This window comes from Chionomys nivalis, chromosome 17 (assembly GCF_950005125.1).
Source record: "Chionomys nivalis chromosome 17, mChiNiv1.1, whole genome shotgun sequence".
In the NCBI taxonomy this organism is placed as follows: Eukaryota; Metazoa; Chordata; class Mammalia; order Rodentia; family Cricetidae; genus Chionomys; species Chionomys nivalis.
The window spans coordinates 42,715,807-42,727,175 of NC_080102.1; the positions used below are offsets into that span (position 1 = coordinate 42,715,807).

Sequence of the window (11,369 nt, forward strand, 5' to 3'; positions counted from 1 at the left end):
GGCATGGTTTGGGGCCTGATCCAGAAATGGGGGCTGCACTGTACGGGGGATGGAAGTGGCACCGTGTACTGGCCCTGTATAGAGCTAGGAGCGTCAGTCACGTCTGTCCCCATCAGAGCCAGCAACTGTGGAAAAGTCTGTCTGGCCTCTGGTCAGATTACCATGTGAAGGTCACTCGGCGCCTTCTCCACGGGGCCACGATAAGCAATGACACTCAGCTCCTCCACTGACCAGTGGCTCTCGGATGGTCACACAGACGTCTCTCTCTTCTTTTGAGCGTAGATCGGCCTGGCCTTCTAAACATAGGATACATTGAGAAGATGCAGGAGGGTATCGTGCACGTGCTCAAGCTCCACCTGCAGAGCAACCATCCAGATGATACTTTTCTCTTCCCGAAACTTCTTCAAAAAATGGTGGACCTTCGGCAGCTGGTCACGGAGCATGCACAGCTCGTGCAGGTCATCAAGAAGACCGAGTCTGACGCAGCACTGCACCCGCTACTGCAGGAGATCTACAGAGACATGTACTGATTTCTCCTGAGATGGCAGCCATTGCCACCGTCCAGGGACCTCTGAGGTCTGCAGCCCCACACAGGAGAGCGGGGATTTGCACTGACGACCACCCTCCTACCCTTGGAGATGAAGAGGGCTGAGCCTAGGTAATGCAGGCTCTTCCCACGTCTTTCCTTTCTGAATTGGCACTTCTAAGAACACCTGTTACTCAAACGCTGGTGAGCGGAGGCTAATAGGATTCAGACAATCACAGAGAATGGCAGTCCCCGGGCTGATCTTAACTGGTCCTGCACTAATCAATGCACATTTCTCTACATCGCGTTTATAATTTGCCCCTATAATTAATGTGTAACCTCAAAGTCCGAGTGTTTTTGTCTCTGCTCACCGACCTTCTGGCTGTGTGTGCTCTTGTTAATCCCGAAAACTAATCTGCACTTTTTAACCTTTAAAATCTACAAGTCACCACGCGGCCCAGGGTTAGCCATTTAGACATGGCAGAATGTTTATTGGGAAGACATCAATTCCATTTCCTAGCTCTAAGAAAGAGAGCTGGCTCCTGAGAACATAAGAGAATGGTTAGAATATGTAGCCCCATCATTTCCTTTGTTGACTCACTGTTCTGGAGGATGTAACTAACATGTGGGGAAAAAAACAACAAAACAAAAAAATTTTCCAGGTTTGTGTAGAAGTTCCCAGAAAGCTATAATCTCAAGAAGCCTCAAGAGGCTTGCTTGAGCTAATGTCTGATACACAAAGACAGGATGAGGCCCGAGCGACAAGTTCTGCAGTCCTGTTCATGCTAATCCCATAGCGTATGGGCATGACAGCAATTCCAGAGATGGAGTCGCAGAAGATCTGTAAACGCTCCTCTAGGCCCCCTCTGGCAGCTCCTTTAATATGACACTTTATGGCTTTTTTGTTTTTAAATCTTGGTGGGGAGATACCCCCTGGAGTGGAGAAGGCAAAGGTGGCTTTACTACCCAGGCTGGGAGGGTCTGGTCATCCTGGAGAACAAGAGGCAGGGGTGTGGTGTCCTTCCCCTTCTATCTGTACCCAATAGAAGCTCTCACAACACTTGATTGGGTTTTTGTTGTTGTTGTTGTTTTGTTTTATTTCAGAGAATTAGATGATAAAGTCCCCTTTCTTCCATCCCATTGGGCAAGCAGTGCTGACTAACTTCAGGAGAAATAGTTGGCACAGAGAATTCCCAGACCTCACGGACCTGCCAGCACCTGCCCTCCAAGAGGGTAGCTGCATTTTTCCAATCAGGGTGTATCTTTTGTGCCCCTTCCCATCTTTAGAAAATTTTGACTCTTCTGATGTCACATTATCTGTTATTAAAGAATGATCAAGATGGATACTGCCAGGGAGTTGGAGATGTAGCTCAGCTGGCAGAGGGCTTGCTGAACCCTAGTGCTGCTATCTGCTGGGCATGGTGGCGCATGCCTGTGACCTCAGCAAATGTTTAAGGTCACCTTCATATAGACAGTAAAACGAATAATGTGGCCATGATATTTCAAGTAGGAAAAAGGGAAAATTAGGATCAAGATTAAGATTTGCACACTTATGGCGGAGTGGTGGTTGTGCACATCTTTAATCCCCGCACTCAGGAGGCACAGGCAGGTAGACCTCTGTGGGTTTTGGGTCCAGCCTAGTAGGGCCAGCCTGGTCTACAGAGTTAGTTGTAGGACAGTCAAGGCTATACAGAGAAACCCTGTCTCAAAAAACAAAACAAAAGCAAACAGAATGAGTCTTTTTCTGTCCCACCAGCCAGCTCCCAAATAATGACACAGAAACTTCTGATTAATTATGAAAGCTTGGCCCATAGCTTAGGCTTGTTCCTAACTAGCTCTTATAACTTAAATTAACCCATTTATATTAATCTATGTTCTATCACGTGGCATTACCTCTCTTCCATCTTGGACCTCCTGTTTCCTCTTCATGTCTCCTGGAGTCTCTAGGGTGTTGAGATTCCTCCCCCTCTTCCTTTCTCTCCCTGGAAATCCAGCCTATACCTCTCCTGCCTAGCCATTGGTCGTTCAGCTTTTTACTACACCAATCACAGCACTACATCGTCATACCGTGTACAAATATCCCATAACATCCCCCTCTCTCTTTCTCTCCTTCCTCCATGTCTTCTTTCCTCTCCTCCTTCCTCATAGTCACTTTCCCACTTTTCCCTCCTTCCTTCCTGCCAGACAAAGGCTCTGCTGGGCAGCAGTCGCTGCAGGCAGTCTGCCTGGGCTCTCAGGAATCAGTGGCAGAGAAAATCAGTTTCATAGATGATCCCAGTGAGGGTTGAGCTCATTCGGGAAGGAGCCCGCCTCTGTGGCACATGGCATACCCAGTCTTTGGTCCTTCCTGCAGGCTAGAGCTGGTCCTAGGTTTAAAGGGTCAAAGGTTGGATTCTAGTTCCAAGTCTCTTCAGGGCACCTGTCCCCAATCAGGGTAAACTCCTGTTCCGATGGGCCTTAGACAAATGCCACTCGAGGGTAGGTAACCTTGGAAAGAGGGTTTTTGGAGTAGCCATGCACTTTGTTTGAACTTCCATAAAACTTATAAAAGTAGCCCCTTGCCGTATGCTTTCAGCATGGACCACACAGCTGCCTGACAGCTCTGTGTCGGCTTGCGTCAGAGCTGATGCTCAGTGGTGTTCATGGAGATGTGGTGTTCTCAGAGCCTCGTGTGACTGCCAGTGAGTTATCCCCAGTGAAACCAGGAGGGACCACAGTGGCCTTGGCTTGAAAGTCACTGACTTTGTGCACTTCCATTAATAGGAAGGATATTCACGATGTGGCCACATAGTGGTAGGCTCTTTCAGGTTACCTAGTCAGATTTAGCAAGGTGACAGTCACCCAAACCTTGCCAGGTCAAATACTGTGGCCCATGTAGGAACGATAAAGTGGACAGCTATGGTCTGCAAGGTGTCAGTGGCATCAACCAGTAGCCCAGTAAGAGATGCCACCTTGGTTCCTGGAGCTCTAGAGCAGGGATGTGGAGCCACTTCTCAGCACTGAAGGCAAAATTCTCCTGGTGCCAGACTCCTTGGAGACCAGTAGAGACCAAGTCCCTGCTCCTCAACTCCTGTGTCCAGGAGATGTATGTGTCTCTGTGAAGGAACATTTGCTGTTAAAGGAAGCTTTAAGGATGCACTTGTGCAAAAATGGCTGCTATCTACTGAACTGAGGTCTACCTGACTTCCTCTGGGGCCCTGTCTGCTCCACTCCGCTAGCCCCTCCCTCCCTCCACACCACCTCTTTCCAGTCGTCTTGTAGGCCCTCCCCCAGGAGAGATTCTTGAAGCAGACCTTCAGCAAGCATGGCTCCTGGGCTGCTCTACACACGGATTGTATCTGTCTGATTCCAAATATATCTCACCTTGAGCCTTATCAACACACCATGACGTGGGGTATGTTGGACACTCAGCAGCCTGACGCATGGTGGAAAGCGATTTTTGCCCTGCTTCCTTGGCCATGTATTTTGAAAATTTCTTGTTGAAGTTCAGCTTAAAGGTTTTCTGGTGTCCCCTGAGATTGACTAGGCTTTGGCCCAGAGCCTCCTATAGCCAAAAAGCCCACCACCTGCGCTGAATCTCTCTTTAACCTTTGTGGCCTTTCGAGATGAAGGTCCCACCAGAAACATGCAGCACCTGCCCACAGCTGCTCACCCAGCATGCAGAGTAGGTCACGGCCTCTGGAGGGGTGAGAACAGGAGCCTAAACCGATCTTCAAGTAGATACCACCAGCCTGATGGCTGGAGGGCCAGCCTGGTTTCCCGGTGGCCCACCAGGCACCACTCTGTCCCCAGTTCCATTTGTATGACTGACACCCACGAACAGAATAGGGTAAGAATATCACAACAACAGCCTGACTCAGAACAGAGACAGCCTTTGTCTTTCTCTGAAACACAGCACACACAAAGATCTGCATCAAGATAGGTTTGGGTTTAAATGAGTAGATCATGTTCCTCACTGAGCCTCCTCTGAGGAATGTATTGGCATCTCTGGTTTTTCCTCAGTGGAGTGGGCTTCATCAGACCCCAGCCAACAGCTGTCGCATCCATGTCAGAATCTCAGAGACATGAGAAATAGAGCGTGTTGCTTTGCTCCCCAAGAGAACTCCTTTAGTCAGGGAGAGTGGTTGCATAGTGAGGTTCACCTTTTGGGAAGTCCTGTGCCTGACCAAACTGCTTCCATGGTCAGGGTCATGTCTTGACCACGTGGCTGCCAGGTGCCATTGTTGGCAAAAGAAAATGAGAAACATCAAGTTTTATGTCATAGACAGCGACCAGGGCTCGGTTTCATTTTCTTCTTATTTAAAAGTTTCCCAGTTGAGGTCAAATATAGAAACTCTGGAATGATCTGTGAAGAGAGGAGATAATGGTCTCCTCTTCACATCTCTTTCCCCCTTGTCCAGCTTCAAATTCATTCATTCAGTGAAACATGTTTCACCACTGGGGCACAGGTTACCCCTACAGTGGTGAGGTCAGAGCAGAGACAGATGGGTATCTGGGCTCCCTGGCCTGCAGAGGGCACTTGGGCATCTTTCCCAGACCCCTGGGACTCAGTGTGTATCAAGTCATGTAGAGTCTGGATTCAGGCCCTGAAGACCAGCGAGTGGCTGACCCTTTCCTGGTAAAGTTGTCACTGGGGGAAATTTCACTTTAAAAAAAAAAAAGGCTCTTTTGTCAGGCCTGAAACCAAGTGTACCTCACAACAGATGATAGCCACTTGGCGCCTTTCTAGGAAGATGTCAGTATTATCCATGTCAAGTGTCACTATGTTTTCTGCACTGAATGAAAAAGGATTATCTTTATAGCTGTATCTGAAATACTGTGATTTCTGGTTTTTGTTTTTTAAACGCTCTGATACAAGCAGTCGACTAGCTTGTGATCGTGTGTCTAATTGCCAACACCTGGAATCTTCTAAGTCGGGGTTCAGTGCGCCGTATGTTCAAAGCCTGGCCCTTGAACCTGCTCGACCCAGGAAGCCCAAATACACAACAGCACCACTGCCCGTGAGCGCATGCCCCACACCCGAGCTGTGCACTCTCTTTCCAGTGTGGGGATCTGTTCCTTTAGTCATTGTTGTTTTTTTTTTCTTCCCCCTCGCAACAAGTGCAAGCCAGTCTGTTTGTATCCATCTCTGCCAGCCAGGCCTTCCTGAACCCTGACTGGAAGTCACTAACCTTACACCGGGGTTGCTATCAAGGCTACTACTGAGTAGGCTTGTAGGGTTAACAGCTGCCCACTATTCAGGGAATTGTTACCTGTAAATTACCAAAGAACTGTGGTGATCTGTTGTTCCACTGTGTCTCCATGTCATTTCCAGTCTCCTGGCCACATTGCTCCTTGGTGTGTCTTCGTAACACCCTCCAAGACCCACAGTGCCATCCCACTAGAGCCCAAGGGGAGGGGTCTGACAGACACACACAAGGACATGCTCATTTCCAAAGCAAGGTCTGAGCCCAGCTTTCTGCCACCTGCTCACTACTGTCCGTGTACCATTCTCTCAGAGCTGCGGGCCTGCAGCCCTTCTTCACGTCTGTGGTAAGAACGGTCCTGAACAGGGGTTGTTGAGCCAGTGCCGGCATCCTCTCCCACCTTCCAGCTCTTTGTGGATACAGGGCTACCCAGGACATCAGGAATCCAGAGTGAACACAGAAGCACAAATAGAATTTACTAGTCACATGAACTGACTGGTTCCAGGCAATTAGAAAATGGCTGTAACTTAACCTTAATTAAAAAAAAAAAAATATTGAGTCTTCTTCGTTTTCTCCATAGGAGATTGAACTGACTGTATGCATTGATTTATATCCTGAATTTATGGGAACCTGTATGTTTGGAATGTCCTACTGTAAGACTGATGAATGTAAAGAGTTAATTTCAGGGTACAGTTTTGCCTTAATGGTTTTAAAAAAAAAATAAACTATTTTTAAATCTTAGTCGGTTCGTTTTGAATGCTGCTGGGACATGGCTGGTTTGCACAGACCGAGCCCCACAGACTGGCCCCGATGGGGTGCACTGAGTGTTCAAGTAGGTCAGGGAAAAGGTTACTTAAACTATTAGCTTAGTCTTCAGGTCTTTAATTATAAACATGGTACAGGGTCAAGGTTTAAATCATTTCCCAGACATGTGACACAGAATGTGACATAACCCTTGAATACCCTTGGAGGCTGATTTCCCTACAGACATGACATCATGTTACTTGGAAGTCCTGAGAGAAGCCGGTGTCTCCCACAGGTACATCTACCGGGAGTGTCTACCAACTGTCCACCGAAGGAGTCTCCCTTTCCCTCACTCCCCTAGAGGCCAGTCCTGGAGCTGCCTCCAGGATCCACTCCCACTGTCTGGCCTCAGTCTTGGCCACCTCCTGGGTTCCCAGGGCTCCAGGTACTCCACAGTTCAGAGAAGGCCAGATACACAGCTCCCAGTCGGAACCCTGGCCGAACCAGCCCAGCGCTGCACTGGAGGAGGCCGTGCACATGGTGGTCAGGGATGGCTGGAAGGCCTCTTGGAGGCACCTTTTCTCTTCTCCACATCCTGCCGGATTTCCTGAGGGAAGGCACTGATATTCTCCTGAACGCAGGGGAGGCAGACCCTCTTGGAGTAGAACAGGCTGCAATCCTGTGAAAGGGAACAGGGCTAGAACATGGAGGGTGGGGGCAACACAGCACTGCCGCTCCCAGGCAAGCCCCCTCCCCCACACCGCATAAGACACAGGGAGAGGCAGCCACCTGAGCAACAAAGGGATGCACCAAGGGCTGGCAGAGTGGCCACCCTCCTTGAAGTTCTGAGGAACAATCCATTGCAATGGAGACCATCTTACTAACAATGTATTGTTTAATCCAAGAAAGGGGAAGATGCCTGACATTCTTGGGGGCAACTCTCACTTCTGCTTCCCAAATACAGCCCAAATCCAGGGAGCGAACACTCGAGCCTCCTCAGAGGCTGGCTCCCAGCCCACTTTTCCAGTCTGTTGACCTCAAACACTCCCTCCATAGTCTTCCCGCCAAGTCGTGGGAGCTGAGGCTCCTGCCACCATCCCCTACATCAACCAGACAGCCTAGAGAGGGGACAGTTGTCAGGTATGACCTGTGGCAAGGCCCCTTGTGTGCACTGACCCTGCAGCAGACCCTATGACCAACCTCAGGCTGAGGATCAACCTCAGGCTGAGACACTCTACCTGCCCTCGCTGGCCCTTTCCCTTTGCCCTTGTGTCCCCAAGGCTAGGCTAGCTGTCATCTAAGAACCCTCACCCTTTCTCCACCTGGTGATCAGGAGGTCCCCAGATCTATGGGGCAAAAACAGGAAGTCCCCAGGTGTACCTACCGGGCCCACACACACCAGCCTGCCGCACACACTGCACCGTGAGCCGAGGACCAGAAACCTTGTCTTGTCTGAGGAGAAGGGATCCTTCATGATGTAGCTCTCCTCCAGGAGGCTGCAGGGAGAAGAGACTCTTCTGTGAGCCACGGCAGGGCTGCACGGCAGCACCAGGAGCCTCAGCTGGCAGGAACTAGTCAACCTGAGTAGTAGGGTAGTGGCAGAAAGGCTGGTAGCTGGGGGACAGGCGGGAACTGAAACGGGACCTAGCCCCAGCTCCGCAAGGTGCAGTGGAAGCCTCCCAGTGCACGCCAGAGCAAGTAGGATTCACTAGGTGGGCTCATGAGGTCAACACGGGGCATGCTCTACTCCGTCCCACATACATCATCGTGAGAGCAACTGAGTGGCATGATAATCCAGGGACGCGAGGGAATTGAGCCTGGTCCCCTGTTGCTTTGTCACGAGTCCAGAACGAGCCAGCTTTCTCACATGATGTGTTGGATGAAGGATGATAAGCCACAATCCAACAAACAAGCTTAGAACTATCTCTACTCCCAACCTGCATGAAACAGACCTTCAGGAAGCCGGTCCTTAGGAACCACTAGGTACCCACCCAGCCTTGAATACCACCAGCAGGGACAGCACAGGGCACAGCCCCACATGCAAAAAGCCACTATGCTCCGCTCCTCCATTGCTGTTTGGCCTGGGCCACAAGGCTTCCATCTCATAGAGCAAGTGCCTAATTGTCAGCTGCACCTACAGGGAGGGCAGGGAATCCTGGCAGACTTTTAAAAAAGCTTCCAGCCTTGCCTGGGGCTTCCCCGGGCTACGCCTGGAGCATCCAGAACAAGGACAGGGACTGATCTAGGGTACAACACAAAGCCAGGTACTCTCTCCACACAGCACCCTCCCAGCAATGCTGGACAGGGTCTTTGGAGCACTGGCCCAGAGCACATACTCACACAACAGCCTGGGTGTCTGGGGGCTTCTGCCCCACGTAGCTGTAAGGAGCTGTCAAGGCACAGAGCTGGCACTCAAACATGCCCAGAGGGCGGGGCTCTGCCTCAGATGCCATCTTCTGTAAGACCAAGAGGTAGGGGCATCAGCATCAGAACCGAGAACCAGCACCCTTCAAATCCACTCTGCCTGCTGTGCATACTCTCATCCACAAGATGTAAGCCTCCTTGACAAGTAAGCTCAAACTCAGAGCAAGTAACATCTACTCAGTGCCACCCAGGACTGCCAAGTGGTAAGACGAACTGCGGCTAGCCTGGGCTACAAAACAAAGTGAAATCAGAGAGTTTGGTTTTCATCCCCACATGCTTCAACTAGATAATTTACTTTGTATTTACGTTCATTTATTTGTGGAGAGGATTGTGCATCCATGGAATTCATGACGAGTTCAGAGGACAACTTGCAGAAATTCTCTCCTACAGTATAGGTCCTGGGGATTGATACAGGGTCATCAGCTTTGGCAGCAAATGACTTTAACCTCTGAACCAGCCACAATTTTTAATTGTATTTTTGTTGCTTGACTGATTTGCTATAGGTATGCATGTGTGTATTAGTCAGGGTTCTCTAGAGTCACAAAACATGGGATGACTCTCTCTCTCTTTCTCTCTCTCTCTCTCTCTCTCTCTCTCTCTCTCTCGTGTGTGTGTGTGTGTATGTATGTGTGTACAGCAATTTATTGGGCTGGCTGTCTTGCAGGCTGTCATCCATCAATGGCTAGCCGTGAATGGAAAGTTCAAGAATCTAGCAATTGCTCAGTCCCATGAGGCTGGGTGTCTCAGCTGGTCTTCTGTACATTCTAGAATCATAAAGTAGGTGATTCCAGTGAAGGAATGGATGTGCTGACAAGGTGAGGGCAGGCAGGTGAAGAACGGAACGAGTCCTTCCTTCGTCTACTGTCCTCACACAGGCTCCCCAGCAGAGGGTGCGGCCCAGATTAAAGGTGTGCCTTCTGGCCTTAAGATCTGGACCAAAGGCATGCTGTCTTCTTGCCTCAAGATCCGGATCACAAGTGCGCCCTCCATTTCTGGACTGCAGTTCATTCCAGATACAGTCAGTTTGACAACCAGGAGTAGCCATCACAGTGGGCCACAGAACCAATGTGGAGTCAGTTCTTACCTTTCACCAAGTGGGATCTGGAGATCAGTTTCAAGTCAGGCTTGGAAGCAAGGCACCTTTATCTGCCGAGCCATCTCATCAGCCGCTATTTGGATTTCTATAGACTTCCTTCAAGTTCACTGGCTTTATTCACATAACTGATAGGCCCCTTAAGTTATTCTTCCTCTCTTCCTGTCTACTGTTCTTTTTTCCCACTACCAACTCCTCCTCTGCTGAAATCCCCATCTGTGTATGCATGTTGTGTGTCTTTTCCACTGGCATGTTTAACGTGTTAACCATACTTGTTTTAACCTCCCATCTGATAGTTGTAACAACATCTGAGCCATGTCTGGTTCTGCACCTATTGAGTATCATGTTCCTTGGAAGCAAGGCTGTCTCCTTGCTCTTTCTTGTGTCTCAGTCTGGGTTATAAGCCTGATTTGTCTATAAAATGGTAGAGGTAAAAACAGTATTTAGGACCCAGAGTGGGCATGTATGTCAGGCCTGTGCTGTTTGATGCTGAATCAATTTAATGAGAGGTTTGGCTTTCCTGGTTGTTCTTCTGTACTGGCTTTGAATTTCTCTAGCATTACTTGTGCTTAGGTGTGAGATTTATTGGCCTCTCAGATACTATTTAAGGGCAGATTCATGTGCCTCCTGCACATTCCCTTCACTGGAAGAATCTTCACTTGCCATTTTGATGGCACTTCTATACTCAGGTGTAGCTAAGGTCTTGGAGGACCTGCCTCCCTGTAGATTGCTGGCTAAGTGGTCCACCGGCAAACAGAGTTTGATGAGTTCAAGAAAACGCAATTCACAGATTTTACAGCGCCGTATCGGAATTCCTACCTCGCCTTTTAAGGTTCCCACACGAGCCATCAGCAGTCCCCCCCCTTCCCCCCGCCCCATCTGTGCCCTCCTCTAACCCTCTAGGTCCTGCAGATTTGGAGCCAGAAGGCACAAGCCTTGGAAACTGGCAGGGGTTCCAAATGATGTCTAAAAATGAAAATCCTATTTTGGGTGTGCGCGAACCTAGCTAGCTCTGCTTGGTATCTCAACTCGCACGTCGCAGGCCCGCTGCTGGGCACGTTGCCCTCGCAGCAGGTGACAGTCAGGGGACAGTCCCAGGATAGCGAGACTCGGTCAGAGCCTCCACCTCCCGCTCAGTCTCCCGGGTCAGCAGGGCTCCGCCTGGCGACCAAACACATCTACGGCTCGGATCACCCACTAGCCACCCGCGCGCAGCCCTCTCTTCGCCCTCGGAGGGGTGTTAGGCCCAACGCCTCCCTCTCAGCTTCCAGAAGCGCCGCGGCTAGACCTAGCGAGCCCGGCCGTAAGAAAGTACGGTGCGGCTCACCACGCGCGTCCCCGCGACACACGACCGCGCGCACTCACCACCTCCCCGCCGAAAGTCCCACGGCGCCTG

At 50.1% G+C, this 11,369-nt stretch overlaps 2 protein-coding genes across 4 annotated transcripts in view; one reads left to right on the top strand and one right to left on the bottom strand.

Moving 5' to 3' along the window:
- Positions 1-6,392, top strand: part of Ppara (peroxisome proliferator activated receptor alpha) — a 70,732-nt gene extending 64,340 nt beyond the window's left edge. For both annotated transcript variants that reach the window (XM_057791999.1, XM_057792000.1), the window contains exon 8: positions 283-6,392. In XM_057791999.1, coding sequence (XP_057647982.1) covers positions 283-530 — 248 coding nt within the window. In that variant the 3' untranslated portion in view covers positions 531-6,392. The remainder of the gene's footprint in view (positions 1-282) is intronic.
- A 186-nt stretch (positions 6,393-6,578) lies between these two features.
- On the bottom strand, positions 6,579-11,369 carry Cdpf1 (cysteine rich DPF motif domain containing 1). 2 transcript variants are annotated; one of them, XM_057792320.1, is made up of 4 exons: positions 11,339-11,369; positions 8,797-8,912; positions 7,841-7,952; positions 6,579-7,135 (listed from the first exon to the last, which is right to left on the bottom strand). In XM_057792320.1, exons 2-4 carry the CDS (start codon positions 8,907-8,909, stop codon positions 7,001-7,003), a joined length of 360 nt encoding a protein of 119 aa, XP_057648303.1. In that variant the 5' UTR covers positions 8,910-8,912; positions 11,339-11,369; the 3' UTR covers positions 6,579-7,000. The 2 variants fall into 2 exon arrangements, with proteins under 2 accessions (XP_057648303.1, XP_057648304.1); XM_057792321.1 differs by having other exon boundaries at positions 11,301-11,355.